At 43.6% G+C, this 15,137-nt stretch overlaps 1 protein-coding gene across 2 annotated transcripts in view; it reads right to left on the bottom strand.

Annotated features, from left to right (window-relative positions):
• BANP (BTG3 associated nuclear protein) overlaps nt 1-15,137 on the bottom strand; it is a 173,448-nt gene that overhangs the window by 94,441 nt on the left and 63,870 nt on the right. For both annotated transcript variants that reach the window (XM_068150802.1, XM_068150801.1), the window contains exon 8: nt 3,470-3,637. In XM_068150802.1, the coding sequence (XP_068006903.1) occupies nt 3,470-3,637 (168 nt within the window). The remainder of the gene's footprint in view (nt 1-3,469; nt 3,638-15,137) is intronic.

A 15,137-nucleotide genomic window follows, 5' to 3' on the forward strand; every position in this document is an offset into this window, starting at 1 on the left:
AAAACAGTCTGGGTTCATATGTAACACTTCACAGAGCCATATTTGACAGCTCTGTTGTCATAACTGTGAAATACAGACCTCCTTTACTTCAGAGCTGTGAAATATTACTTCTCTTTCCTGCTAGCTGGCAGCAGGGCTCCCGCTACATCCACTATACAGTGTGTATAATAAGGAACAGATGCCTGTGAATTATGATGCTGTAATTCCACTGAGGGCTTCCAGAGATGTCAAACCACAAAGGCAAAGTCTGAGCACTTCATGAAGTTACCTGAAGAGTGCTGTGGAACTGCAGCCCTGCCATCCAAAAGTTACCTTTTTGAACATGTCTGCATCTAGCTTTTTACTCCTTGCATCCTTTCTTCTCTTTCTTTTCCCTGTATGGTCCATCAGCCTTTCAACCCACTCATGTTTTGCCTTGTACTTCCTCTTCTCTCTCTAGGTAAAATATCACTCCCACCTGAATTTGGGATGGAAATTAGTTTTTCAAAGGACCACCTGATTCAGAAAAGCGGTCTGGTTCCCTAGGAGCTTTTTCACAGTGGGTGTGAACGTAGCAGTGAATTCATCTGACATCTTTACAGCCTCCCAGAAAATGATGCCAACGACATCCTGAGCAAAAGCAGTATTTTGGAGAAAATTAACAAAAGGCTCTGAATCCATGGGAACATTTTCATGTACTGTTACCAAAAGCAGCTGTCAACGTTACTGCTGGTTCTCTATGCTTTTGGCTGCACAGTCTATGCAGCCCTGCCAACGACATGCCAAGATGCCTCAGCTGACCTTCACTGTCTTCAGGACCAAAGAAAACTTCATAAAGGACACGGGGCTACCTCTGCTGTCTAGAGGATAAGGCAGATGAGATGCTCTGTACAGCAGGAGCCCCAGGTGGAATAAAAACTCCTGAGATTTGGATGTTGATGTACCAAAGGCTGCCAGCTCAGCTAACTGTGCTACCCTGGGTGCACAACCCAAACCACCGAGGTGGACCTTGCAGAACCAGCTGGAGTGTATGCACTGTGCTACTCCCACCTGCTCAGCCAGCACATTGCTGAAACCCCAGGAGTAAAACCAGGGGGTTTTGTACCCATGGAGCAATTTACTCACAAATCAGGTTAGTGGGGGAGAGGCAGGGGAAATAATTGAGCTTTCAGCTTCAGCACAACAGAAAAACCCCACTAAACCTTGTCATCTTCTGGCCTTCTGAAGTGAAGAATTCATTGGCCTCCTCAAATCCCCAAACTGGGAGATTAAAAATTAATATTTTAAAACACTAATTCCCAACAGCAGTCAAGGAGCATGGTCTAATGAGCACAGGCCCTCAATATCCACTTACTCTTGCCTCTTTATTCTAAAATACTGATTGCTAAGAGACTGAAAATAAAAATGCCATCAACATCTACGGCTTATGGTTATCATTACATTGATTAGTTGTTTTAATTTGAGAATTTTGGATAGGATTCCCAGTTCCAGCACATAAAATTTTCCATTGAAAGCAGGTTTTGGCCTTCATTGCATGAGATACAGTGGTTAGTGTTAACATGCAACCAAAAATTTTATGCAGGCAAATAAACTCACTTCCTTTTCTTTGGGCTGGCTTCCAGACCCCTGGTTTTAATATATGGTGTACAAACGTCCCACAACACTGCTTTATACTGAAAACCTGAGCCAGAAATGTCCTTGGAGAACACTTCTTAGGTCAGTATTTTTCATTTGTTATTATTATTCACGCCTACATACCTATATGGAAACACAGAATCACCTACAACTATTTCATTGCTTCAGAGGAAAATACTCCAGGACCAAAATTCAGCACATCCTGCTAAATGGTGTGAACACACTGAGAAAGATTTATCGACTTCACTCCCCTTACCAACATCAGTCTCAGAAACATTGTGACCTTCTACTCACAAAGTGGAACAGGGTAAACAAAACCATATGATAGCACAAGGTTGCACGTGTTGAATTTCTTCAGTTAGCACATGGGGATGGACATTCTTGAGCATCCCAGTGAAGTCAGATAACACTCAACAAAGCCAATCTCTCTCACAATGGAATTTTCTACACATTGGCCACAACAACCCCATGCACCATGCACAACAACCCCAGCTACAGGCTGGGGTCAGAGTGGCTGGAGAGCGGCCAGGCAGAAAGCGACCTGGGGGTACTGGTTGATAGTTGGCTGAACATGAGCCAGCAGTGTGCTCAGGTGGCCAAGAAGGCCAATGGCATCCTGGCCTGCATCAGGAACAGTGTGGCCAGCAGGAGCAAGGAAGTCATTCTGCCCCTGTACTCAGCAGTGGTTAGGCCACACCTTGAGTCCTGTGTCCAGTTCTGGGCTCCTCAGTTTAGGGAAGATGTTGACTTGCTGGAAGGTGTCCAGAGAAGGGCAACGAAGCTGGGGAGGGGTTTGGAGCACAAGCCCTAGGAGAAGAGGCTGAGGGAGCTGGGGTTGCTTAGCCTGGAGAGGAGGAGGCTTAGAGGAGACCTTATTGCTGTCCGCAACTCCCTGAAGGGAGACTGTAGCCAGGCGGGTGTTGGTCTCTTCTCCCAGGCAAGCAGCACCAGAACAAGAGGACACAGTCTCAAGCTGTGCCAGGGGAGGTTTAGGCTGGATGTTAGGAAGACGTTGGTCACAGAAAGAGAGATTGGCCATTGGAACGGGCTGCCCAGGGAGGTGGTGGAGTCACCATCACTGGAGGATTTTAAGACAAGACTGGATGGGGCTCTTGGTGCCATGGTTTAGTTGATTAGATGGTGTTGGGTGATAGGTTGGACTCGATGATCTCGAAGGTCTTTTCCAACCTGGTTAATTCTATTCTATTCTGCACTTTCATTTTTGGAGAATCTGGATTTTACTACTGGTTTAGAGATGCATTCCCTTTTCCCTCTGCAGTCTGTGAGCAAACACACATATCTCACCTTACTGGAGTATTGTTCATGCACTGCAACCAGGAATGTGACTGCAGGTCGTAGATGAAACAGGATTAGAAGCTACTCCCACCTGGGATCTACTTTGGTACAAGCCCCATGGGGCTGTGAAGGACTCTGAATGTACCAGGAGGTGGTTGGCTTGTACTAACCTGGTTGATTCTGTGATGGCCTACGATGGTTTAACTACAAACAGTTGGCTTCACTTATGACAAGCATACACAGCCTGAGGAGCACTGCAGACATACACTCACTGTAACAGAGGGGCCTCTTTGCCAAGGGACAAATGCAACTTCAGAAAACATACACAGGAACAATATAAAACCCACTCCAAAAGCTCACTTGAGAGAGATGTGGGTGTCTCTGTTTACCTTTGTTACACTAAAATACTCACACCTGTGGTTACTACATGCACCTCTTGTAAATCTAACTGAAGATCCAAATGATTTACAAGTATACCAAAATACAAATTACATTATTGCTGTCAGTTTCCATTCCTCTTGGGGCTTTTTTTTGGGTCTGGGGGGATTGGTTTTTTTACCTGAACCACTGTAAGAGGATGAGGAAGGTGTTCGCCGTGAGAAGCTTTTCACGGCAAGACTCTGCCCTCGCTGTTTCCGCCTCCAGGCTGTCCTGCATTTGGAGTCTATGCTCTGCTTGATGCGGTACCAGTCGGACTCTGTGATTCCAAATTTGTAAAACAGGTGACCTGTAATCAGAAACACAAAGGGGTGGTGAAAAAAAATCAGCAGACCTCCGTATTTTGAGGAAAATGCTGAGGTGACACACACCGTCACACACCCAGGGAGAACAAAGCAGCTCTAAAACGTTTTAGAAGTGCCCAGAGGGGCTGAGGAGTTTCCTTCTCTGGAGTCATTCCAAACCTGCCTGGACCCTGCAATCCTGGGCAACCTGCTGTGGGTGACCCTGCTTTAGGCAGGTGGTTGGCCTAGATAATCTCCAGAGGTCCTTTCTAACCCCACTAGGGTGGGATGCTGTGAAGCTACATAATGCAGCCTATCCAAAAGGAAAAACAAAACAAAACACCAAACAAACAAAGAGCCCCAAACCAAACCACAACACCAAACCAGCACCAACTCTTTGTTAAAGCTCAGTTCAAAATTTATCAGAACCCAGTAAAAAAGCAATACAGCACTCAGACCTAGAATCTTCTGAAAACATTACTACTGGTATTGAGTTGATTCAAGAGCTACATTCTGCACTTTCCAGCCCTTGGTGCTAAGCTGCCAAACTCTTGCACAAACACAATGCTGAGTCCAGAGCTGAGCTAAGTATTTTGAAGCAAAGCTCCTACAGATTGAGGCCTGCTGCCAGCTCAAGCCAGGTTCATTATCCTGTGCAACCTCTGCCCCCAAAGGGGAAGCCCAGTGAAACAAACAACAGAAGCAAAAAGTCCTATTTCAGGTATGAGAAGAAATATTTCTTTCGATATCTGGACTGATAGCCTTAAAATGGGGAAAGAAACATGTTGTGCATTGTCAGCTGTTTCCAAAGACCTAGATCCTTCTAGCATTTCACTGCAAGTTTCAGAGTGGTTTATGTTTTGCTTAAAGCATCAATAATTGAGAGCATTTGACTGTATGTTGAGAGAAATTTATCATCTCCCTGGCTGCAGAAAAAAACGCTTGGAAAAATTAAACCCAAAGCTTCAAACCATGTGAATTAAAACAGAACTACCTGAACAGTTAGCATTCTCTAAAACCTCAGCACTTCTCAACCTTGCAGATTGAGATGTGCAATACTGCAGTCAAAAAACCCAATCCAAAGCAGTAAATGCTTCCTCTCAACATGACTATGCTTTAAGGATCTCTTTAAGGTTCTTATTTTCCTTTTGGGATCAGTTGCTTTCCATATCCTGCAAAGTAAAACAGTCATTTCAACCTACAGGGCTTTCAATCTTGCTCTCAAATAGGATCCTGTGAAGCATTTGCTTAAGCTGCTGAGTAGTCCTACCAACAGGATGCATTCTGCTCCTGGAAGACAAATGATTTGAGGCCTACAACTACAACTACCTGAAGAGAGGTTGTAGACAGGCGGAGGTTGGTCTCTTCTCCCAGGCAATCAGTACCAGAACAAGAGGACACAGTCTCAGGCTGCACCAGGGGAGGTTTAGGTTGGATGTTAGGAAGAAGTTCTATACAGAGAGAGTGATTGCCCATTGGAATGGGCTGCCTGGGGAGGTGGTGGAGTCACCATCAGTGGAGGTGTTCAGGAGGAGATTTGATGGGGTGCTTGGTGCCATGGTTCAGTTGATTAGGTGGGTTGGATTGGTTGATGGGTTGGTCTCTTCCAACCTGGTCTGGTCTGGTCTATTCTATTCTATTCTAACAAAATTCCTGGTTTGCAGAAACTGAGAGATTTGTATCACTCTTTGCATCACAAATGAGCTCAGAGTGCTCAGAAACTGCAATCTGCAGGTTCCTGATCCACCAGAGCCAAGTGCAGTACCGTATCTCTTCAGTCACCCTCACTCTTTAAACATTCACTTTCCAATGCTCTGAATAATTCTTTATAGATCTGTTCAAAAAGCTACTTGAAATGAAGTAAAGAACATACAGGAAGAAAACACTGGCATCAAAAAGTTAATTCAAAAGCACTTTCAAGACCCTGAGGTTTCTCAGTGGCAAGTGACAGCTTTACAAGCCTAACATTATCTCTCCAAAATGGGGGAGGGGGAGGTGCAATAGGAAAGGAAGAAAATCAACTGAACCACCATCTGCTGCTGTGCAACAGCTTCCTTTCCATGGGTGTCAGCAAAAGGAAAGCACATACTGTATTGTAAATACAGAGACCACATTTCTCAGTGTAATCTGTTACTACCAGGCACTACACAGAGAAATGGGTTTATAAGTGCTTGCAGCAATGTCCAATAAAAATAGTTGTGCCTTAACTCTTTGCACAGCTTCAGCTGTCGGAATGAAGGGAAGTGCTTGTGCAGTCCTACATGTGCTCTGTGGTTATGGTGGAGAAAAGCCTCCATTTCATCCACAACTACATTTGAATGACTTTGATGTTGCATGCTGCTGTGTTTGGAGAAGTGACTGAACCAACTGTAGGTCAAAGAAAACTCTCAGAGGAAAGCAGTTAACTGTTGCAGTGTAATCCATGGGATATTCCAGGATGTCACTTAATCCCATGAGCAATCAAAAGCAATCTGAATTACTTGGGACAAGACAGTCTCAGGTGCAGTGAGCTGCTTGTACCAGGAGACCCAAGATGTGAGGGTCACAAAAGATGACATAACATAAAACATCCCAGAAAATGCTCTGTTGAGGGAAGACAATTGACAAATGAACCTATTGTTCAATCAACAGGATAAGGAATGACCACGAAACACTGGAGAAAGAGGTCACTAACTTCATGGAGAGAACATCACTACAGAGGAACTTGTGAAAACAGACAAGCTCAACTGTGCAATCAGGCTAGAGAGACCCAAGGCATCAGGCCCAGATGTTCAGCCAGATGTACTTATTTCTTCTCTCTTATCCATAAAGCTCCTTCTTGGCATTTACGGCAGCCGAAGGGGTAAAACAGGCACAGATGAAACTCCTGTTGCTTGCAGATTGTTGCTGTAACTGCAGACTCAGCCACAGTAACTGCACGTGCAAATTAGGCATGGAAAATTAGCCCCTTAAGTACAAAGATAGTTGATATAAAAGCTAAATGAATTTCAGATGGAGAAGTCTATCCAGTTAGTGTTACAATCTAAAGTGTTATTCCACGATCAGGTCTTTAGCAACCACATTTCACAATAGTTCACTGCTGACTGAAGAAAAATCTAATGTTAATGACAGGGGAGTGGCTTTTCAGTAGATAAAGTGTTCACTGCAACATTAAAATACAATTCACCTGGAGCAGAGAGAGACAGCCCAAGAACATGTGCAAGCAGTATCAGAAATGTGAAGTGTGCTGACTTTCTATTCAGAAATGATCCCATGCAGGAGAGCTTCCAGCTGTCTATCAAACACTAAAAGAAGTCAGAAAAGCAGCACTGAAGATAGTGCAAATGAGCCATGTTTCTTGGGGAGGTCCGTGCTAGAGAAGGCAGCAATCCTTCAGTGAGAAAGGATTTGGTTCTCTCAGAGAAGTCAAAAGCAGCATGAGGCGGTGTAATGTGTAAGCAGCACAGGATCTATGAGCCACATACAACATGTTGCAAAATACATTCAGCCATATAATTCAGCACTTTGGCAACAAGACAGCAGGATTTTGGAAGGCAGATGCACTTCTATGAGAAGAGTGGAGGAAAGGATTTAAGTCCTCTAAGGATGGCTGACTGCTTTTAGCGATCTCATTACTTAGGACAACGGACGGTTGTCAGTGAGGTTCAAAACAAAGGATGTGTTTGTTTTTAAACACCAAGGGTCCACAGTCTGCTTTCTTTGGGAACCTCACTTCCTCAACAAAGCTTTCTATGAAAACACACCAGAGACTTAAAATAGTTCAGTTATTTAATAAATTGCAAGAGCTTGAGTGGGTTTATAGACCAGACATGTCCTAGCAGCAGCTTGGGAGACAAAATGGTCTGTAGAATAGAAAATAGAATAGAATAGAAAATAGAATAGACTAGAAAATAGAATAGAGAATAGAAAATAGAATAGAAAATAGAAAATAGAATAGAAAATAGAAAATAGAATAGAATAGAAAATAGAATAGAAAATAGAATAGAATAGAATGGAATAGACCAGACCAGGTTGGAAGAGACCTTCAAGATCATCACGTCCAACCTATCATCCAACACCACCTAATCAACTAACCCATGCAACCAAGAACCCTATCAAGTCTCCTCCTGAACACCTCCAGGGATGATGACTCCACCACCTCCCCAGGCAGCACATTCCAATGGGCAATCACTCTCTCTGTGTAAAACTTCCTCCTAAGCTCCAGCCTAAACCTCTCCTGGTGCAGCCTGAGACTGTGTCCTCTTGTTCTGGTGCTGGTTGCCTGGGAGAAGAGACCAACCTCTGCCTGTCTACAACCCCCCTTAAGGTAATTGTAGAGAGCAATAAGGTCACCCCTGAGTCTCGAATTCAGAGAGAAAGCAGGTTATTCTGAAATCACTTGGACTGGCCACCAAGAGCCAACTCACATCTTATCACACAGAAACTTAAGAGGAAGGTGTGAGCACATCAGGAAAACAAAAGGACTCGGACTGAAAAGCCAGCAGGTGCATCACACCAAGCTTTGCCTTCCAAATCCTAGACCAGACTCACAGTACTTCTTTTCTTCTTTTTGTTGCCTAAGTTCCCATAATAGAATACATAGAATAAACTTGGTTGGAAGAGACCTTCAAGATCATCGTGTCCAACCCATCAACCAATCCAACCCACCTAAACAGCTAAGCCATGGCACCAAGCACCCCATCAAGTCTCCTCCTGAACACCTCCAATGATGTCGACTCCACCACCTCCCCAGGCAGCCAACAACTTCTGGAGTGCTTCATGTGCACCACAGAATAAAGCTTCCTGTGGTTCAAAAAAAAACAAAGCAAAAAAAGTGGGGGGAAAAAAAACCCACAGTGAAGATGATGTGGTACAAAACACAAAGACCATCAGCAATGCTGTGTGAGATAACCGTAACACCCAAACTTTTGGGGCATCTAACTGTACAAAACAGGAGAGAGGTTGGGGTTTGTGAAAAGCCAAAGAGGAAAATAAAGCCCCATGAAAACAATGTTCCTGAGATGACCACCTCCTTCCTGAAGGTCAGAAGTCAGCCAGCAGACTGAATAATTCACACCAAGCATTAGACTGCAAAAAAGATACTAATTAAGACAAACTGAGGAGGAAGAGAAGGCATTTGTAATATCCACTGCAGGAAAAATACACAGTCCTGCTACTGCACTCCCAATCAGCCTCTTAAAACCCAAACTTCATCTCAACAGTTTGCCCTTGGTTATGCTGCCTCCCATGCTCCACGAACACCAGGTTCCTTTAGAAAACAAAGAGGTAAATCATTATTTTCATGGACCTGGCAGAGCTCCCTTTGCTGCCCTCCACACCGCAGTGGCCCCGGCTTGCCCTCTGTTGCTGTTGCATTTTGGATGATGAGGGAAAGAATTACCAGCAGGGCCTGGAACGGGACCCATGTATAAAATAGAGACATATTTGCATTCGACGTGTGATCCAAACAGATCTGGTTAACTGCTCCTTCCCCTTCCCCGCTCAACGGGACGCTTAGCATCGAGAGGAGAAGCGACGGGACGCCACGTTCAAAATCCAAACGATGCGAGTGATGAACAGAGCCTTGTTTGCATTGACAAGAGCATGATGGATAGCAACGAAAAACAAGGGCTTCGGGTTCTGCCTGCGCAGAATCACGAAGAGGGGCGATTATTTGGGGCTTTGGCTAACAAGATGCATTTTTTCACATAAGGGTCATAGATTTGGAGTTCTTTTTATTAAACGAATAGCATATGACAACCAAATCTGCTGCACTAAATATTGGAGCAGCAGAGGAGAAGAAAATTAAGCACCCCCGACGTTACTCCTTGCGCCCTTCAGGCTTCGACTCTTCAAAGGTAATTACGGTCATGCAGTGACCATATTGAAACCATTTTAAAAGGAGTAATTGTTTACTCCTTTGACAGCTGGAGGGTCTGATCTGCACAGCTGGGAGGAGATGTCGCCCTCCAGAATTCAGAAGTGTTTAGGGTTGGGCAAAGGGATGCAGGAGGGGAGGGCAACAGCATCCCCGTTCAAGGAAAGCTGTCCTTGTCAGAGCCGGGGGAATGGCAGGAGCTTGGCAGCTTCTCTGACATCACATGCCTGTGGACATCAATCACATCACCTGACAATCACCATTCTCATCCACGGGCTTAACAGGGTCTAAAAAGAGATGGGATGGGGAGAGTTGTGAAAAGCTTGGCGAGAGGGAGGAGGGAAGGAAAATTCAGCTACCAAGCCATGGTTTCCATTTTACTTTCACAGTCCCTTCATTTAACTATTACATTCAAACAGCTATAAATTTATAGACTACTCAGGACTGGAGTGCACACATATTAGAGCACAAACTACATTCAAGGGCTACTTAGGAACAGCCTCAAATACAACTGAAATCCTGTTCTGCCACACATGGCTGGTAGGAGGATTCAGGCAGTATCCTGCAAAAGGATTTACTAAACCTGTGTCAGTAAGGATTTACTAAACTTCTGTCAGGAACCAGAACGTTTTAAGCAGTGAAATATAAAACTCAAACACCGTAAAACAGTCACAAGCTCTGAGTATTTCAGAAAACTTTCTGTTTATCAGCTTTTAAAGAACAGGACTGTTCTTCTTTTCCTAGGTACAGAAGAGGTGGTTAATGAGGGTTTTTGTAAATATGAATCCATAGAAAACAGATAATTTTATTCTACTCCTCAACTGTGTTATAATAATATAGAAACCTCAACATTCCATGTTAACCAAATCCCTTTGTACTTGGACCAGAGATCACAAAGAATCTTATCCTAGGCAACTTTATAATAGCTAATTTGACCACAACTGCTTTACAATAAATTTGTTGTTTATCTATGGTAAGAATATTAAATCTGTCAGGACAAAAGTAAGAACGTTCATAAACAGAACTAAGAAAATACCACTAAGGAAACTCATAAATACCACTAAGAAAACTCATAAATATCACTAAGAAAACTCATAAATCTCACTAAGAAGACAACTGAAAAAGACAGGCATGCTGAGGAAACATTCCTGTGACAACAGTGCAGTCAGTGGTCTGAAGAGTGACCATGCAACAAACACAAACTTTAGGGACACCAAAAACTGGGAGGGGAGGGTGGAATGGGGGGGGGGAGGTGTTCCCCCTCCCCCCAGGAGTGCATGCTTACATTGCATAACTCTCCTGGCTTCCAGATGCCATTATGATGAGGGTGTTATATAAGCACACACATCAGCACATTAAGGAACTGAATTCTAAACATTGTATTTTCACATCTTTCACAAGATAACTGGAACAGAAGTGAGAGTGCAGATGCAGTGTCCCATTCCCACTCCCCAATATCCCAGGGCTTACAATGGTCAAGGCACCATTTATAACAACTATAAACTCCCCAAGTTGGGGAGTAACATCTCATCACTCCTTCCTTCCCTTTTGGAATGAAAAAAATCTCCTTTCTAATGTCTATGAAAGCAACAGGGTTTGACTATTGTGAGAAACCCAACAATTTAAAGCAATTTTTGACCAGCTCCTAAAATAAAGCCAAGTTCACACTAAGTACCTGTCTGCTAAGAATACTGTCGGGCATCAAAAGGGGGTGTTTTGATCTACCAGCATCAAAGAAAGCCAGAAATGTCCAACTACAAATCAGCAACCATTTATAAAATGCTAATGACATGGTTTAGACAATCGGCTGATTAATTTTTTTTCTATGCCAACAGAACACTAAACCAGGAGAGTTTTCCTCAAGTAATGTCAAATTGCTCCAGGAGGAGGAAACATTTCAGAAATGAGCTTGCTTTAAGCACCCAGGGAACAGCACAAAACCCATTTGCACACACAGCTTCGTGTCTCGAGTAACACATGAAAGTGAAACCAAATTATTCCCTGCTTCAGTCCTTAGAACTTTCTGCCGTCTGAAGCTGCAGACCTGATGAGCTGGTGGATGCAGACAGATGTCTGGAACCACATTTATTATTTACATCTACCTCAGGTGTACCAGATCAAAGGCTGACTGTAAGAGACCCTTCCTCTTTCACCAGTGACTGCTAAAAGTCTTTACTTGAGATAAAAGGTGGGGTCTCAAACACCCAGAATGTTTTACTGTTGTTTTGCTGGTTTGGGGCTTTAAAGTTGTGAGCAATCAGCACAACACAAAGGCACAAAGCATCTCTTTTTCTGTTCTTGCTCTCTCCAAAACACAGCTAGAATATCTTGCATTTTAAAAGATGCAAAGCATTTTTCGACCAAATGTTGCACAGAAAAGTCAAATCTTCTGGATGCTGATGTGCAGCTTTTCTTCTAACACTGTACTGGTCCCTGAAAGAAAGAATAACTAAGTTCCACCTATCAGATACTTATCTAATTTTATTTTAGTCTAAGTTAATTTGCCCTGATATTTCTTCAGAGTGTTTGTCTGAATGTTTCCTTTACAATAAATCTCAGAATCAGAGACAACAGGAAAACAAAAGTTACTTTAAATGGTCTTGTTCTACATATTTAAAAGTCCTGTGTGGGTCTTACAGGACCCTACCAGAAGCTTCAAAACCAGAAAGTAAAATGACTTAGCATCCAACAACTCCAAATGCCGCCAATATATCCTCTCCTAAAGCAGAAAACATACTTTCAGAAGCATTTTCTAGAAATCCATTCAGGCTATTTGTATTTGTGTTACCAAGAGCTGAACCTGTTTGATTTTGACTCGTCAAGAGCGAGCCAAGAGCATGCAAATAATGCCATCCAGTGGAGAGTCAAATTGACCATTCCAGCCTGAAACGACAGCGGTTTTACCCCTGCAAGCGCAGGTCTGCTCAGTCTCCCGCTCCTCTTGCAGCTTGTGCCAAGGGCTACAAAAGGTCAGCAGAGCTGCAGACCCAGAGATAAGCCGGGGAATGGAAGTGAGCAAATGAACCACAACAGAAAGAGGCTTTTGGATGTTCCTGGCTGCACACTGATTGAAGTGAGTTCCACACCGCGCGTTACAGGAGTGGCCGTGAGGTATTCCCACAGAGATCTTCTTGATCATAGCTCTCCGATGGTGACAGTGTATCAACAGCTGCATGGACGTAACTGTTTAATAACCAAAGCGTAACTAGCAAGCCCAGGGAAGTTTCTAGCGCCCTAAACAAATCAATCAACCCCACAAGAAACTAATTCTAGATGAAATCAGAGGTTTTTAAACCTGAAAAGTCTTCATGTCATCTACTACAGACCTGCTACAGCTTTGAAGTTACACAGGAGCTGCTCCACTATGGTGATACTGGACAGACATTTCCTTCGATTTTAGCCCCCATTGTTAAAAGAAAACTGAAGGCTTGTCCCCCAATCTTTGAAAGAAAACCGATTGCTAGCTCTAAAAAAACTTCTTGCAAATATCTCAGGATGTAGCAAATAAAACAAGATACCTTGAAAAATAAAATCGCCTTTATTTCTTCCATATATATATATATACATGCAACATTTGAGTCTCAGTCTGAGGGCAAAATGGTGTATTTCATATAGCTGTACAGCTAAAAAGTGCAGTGGCAGCACTCCACAGAGGCTGCACAAATGTTTTCATCTGAAAGGGCTTTTCACGAAGATTAGGACCTAACGACTTCAATGCTCGTTTGACTTCCGCAGCCACGAACAATCTCCTTCCAAATAAAATACCTAAATGTGCTCATCATTACTATTACCTCCTTTTTGCATAATAAAAAAAGCACTTACAGGATATCATGCTTTGAAGCCTTCAGTTAAATCTGCCTTTTAGCTTTGCACATTCCAAACGTCAGCGCATTCATTTAGGATCACAGACAGCAAGCAAAAACCTTGCTATTCGTTTTATTCACTGGGAGACACAATCCCAGGTGGTTGATCAGACATCACTCTGTTTAGGAGCGGAAAGTACCTAAGTGTATGATGTGTTTATTGCCAAAGGATCAGCTTAATGTTTGAAACCACCGCCTGATGCTCAAAACAAATGGGATCACCTAAACTGAAGCGGCAACAGTCGATCCAAATAAACGCTCCTGATTTTAAGGAGCTGTTTGCCAACATCCACACACACACACAGAGCTGGGGGGAGGAGAGGGGGGACACTTGTGATAGCCACCGAAGTTGATTAAAGAGCTTTTCCACAGCAGCACGACGTGGCCTGACGGGGAAAAGGAGAGTTGTTGCTTTAAAGCACCCCCTTCCCGAGACACCCCGTTACATAAGCCCTCGCCGCAGCGCCTCGGGAGCCCATCTGGATGGCAAGGGCCGCCGCACGTGCCGCCAAGAAAAACTCACTCACCAATCGAGAGGGAAAACGTCTCCCTTCCGAAGGAGCTTGTGGCTTTGGAAAGCCCTGGCACGACAGAAACCTGAACGCTGCGGCAATGTATTTACATTTGACTCGCAGGCAGCTTGAAGCATCTCCCTCGCTTCACTTTTTAACCCTTGTGAAATGGAGACGAGCAAGTTCAAAGCCAGGAAAGGCAAAGCTCTTGCGAGGCTCTGGAATTCCGTTCACGGCGGTTTGTGGAATCCTCGCATGCAGGGATGCGTTTTCCAGATGAATGCACATGGGTTTTGCATTGATCTCCCTGTGTTCGGTGGCTGAGCTGCTTTTCCTCTCAAAATGTCAGGGATCAAATACTTTCATGTCTTCTGAAACCACACCGTAAAAGCAATTTTGTCATTTACAGGCCTTTGAGAGCAAAGAAAGTATTTCTTGTCTAGAGTCCATTGAAAGTTCATCAGAATATTTAAGCAGGGACTCAGCCTGAGTGATGCTGGGTGACGACCAGCATCCTCTGCAGACAGCCTGCATTCTTCTGAATGAGACCCTAAAAGGACACCACCTCTGCACACTGGAGTAGCTACCCTGCAGACAGTCAAAACACTGGAGAAGTTCCACGGATGGAGGGAATTAACCCAAAAAAAGCAGTGATTAGTACAACTGTGCTGCAAAGAGTCCTCTATCAGCTTGGATGGATCTGCAGTATTGATAGAGAGGATTCTTGGACATCACACTTAACACATTGATTATAAATGGTCCAATATTTCTTGGCAGTGATGGGTTAATGGTTGGACTCAATGATCTTAAAGGTCTTTTCCAACTTAAACAATTGCATGATTCTTGTTGGCACCAGGGTTTGGGGATTGTTATTACAAGAATATGTAATAACTTCTGAAATCCATGCAAGACTTGATTTTCATTAGGAGAAAAACAGCAGTTGATTAACTAAGTTATTGTATTTGCAGCAGCAACATTCACAGTGGCACATTTAGATATCATACAACTTCTCCCTTTTTCATTATACACTCCTGAAGCAACATCTGAACTCACTGAGAAAACTGCTCTTACAATCACAGATTTAACATTTTCATCTGCTTCTCAAGCAGTGAAGACTGCAAGCTGGTCTTGCTAAATAGACGAGTATTGACAGGATGGAATGGCTGGAAAGAGATTGTCCAAGTGACTTAATGCATTGGTTTTCTTCTTTCTGCAGAGCCTATGAACTCACAAAATGCTTGAGAGCACCTCATGCCCAGTCAAGTTACATGCA

The sequence above is a fragment of the Melanerpes formicivorus genome, unplaced genomic scaffold, assembly GCF_026170545.1.
Source record: "Melanerpes formicivorus ecotype bairdi unplaced genomic scaffold, bMelFor1.0.p_v2 SCAF_20, whole genome shotgun sequence".
In the NCBI taxonomy this organism is placed as follows: Eukaryota; Metazoa; Chordata; class Aves; order Piciformes; family Picidae; genus Melanerpes; species Melanerpes formicivorus.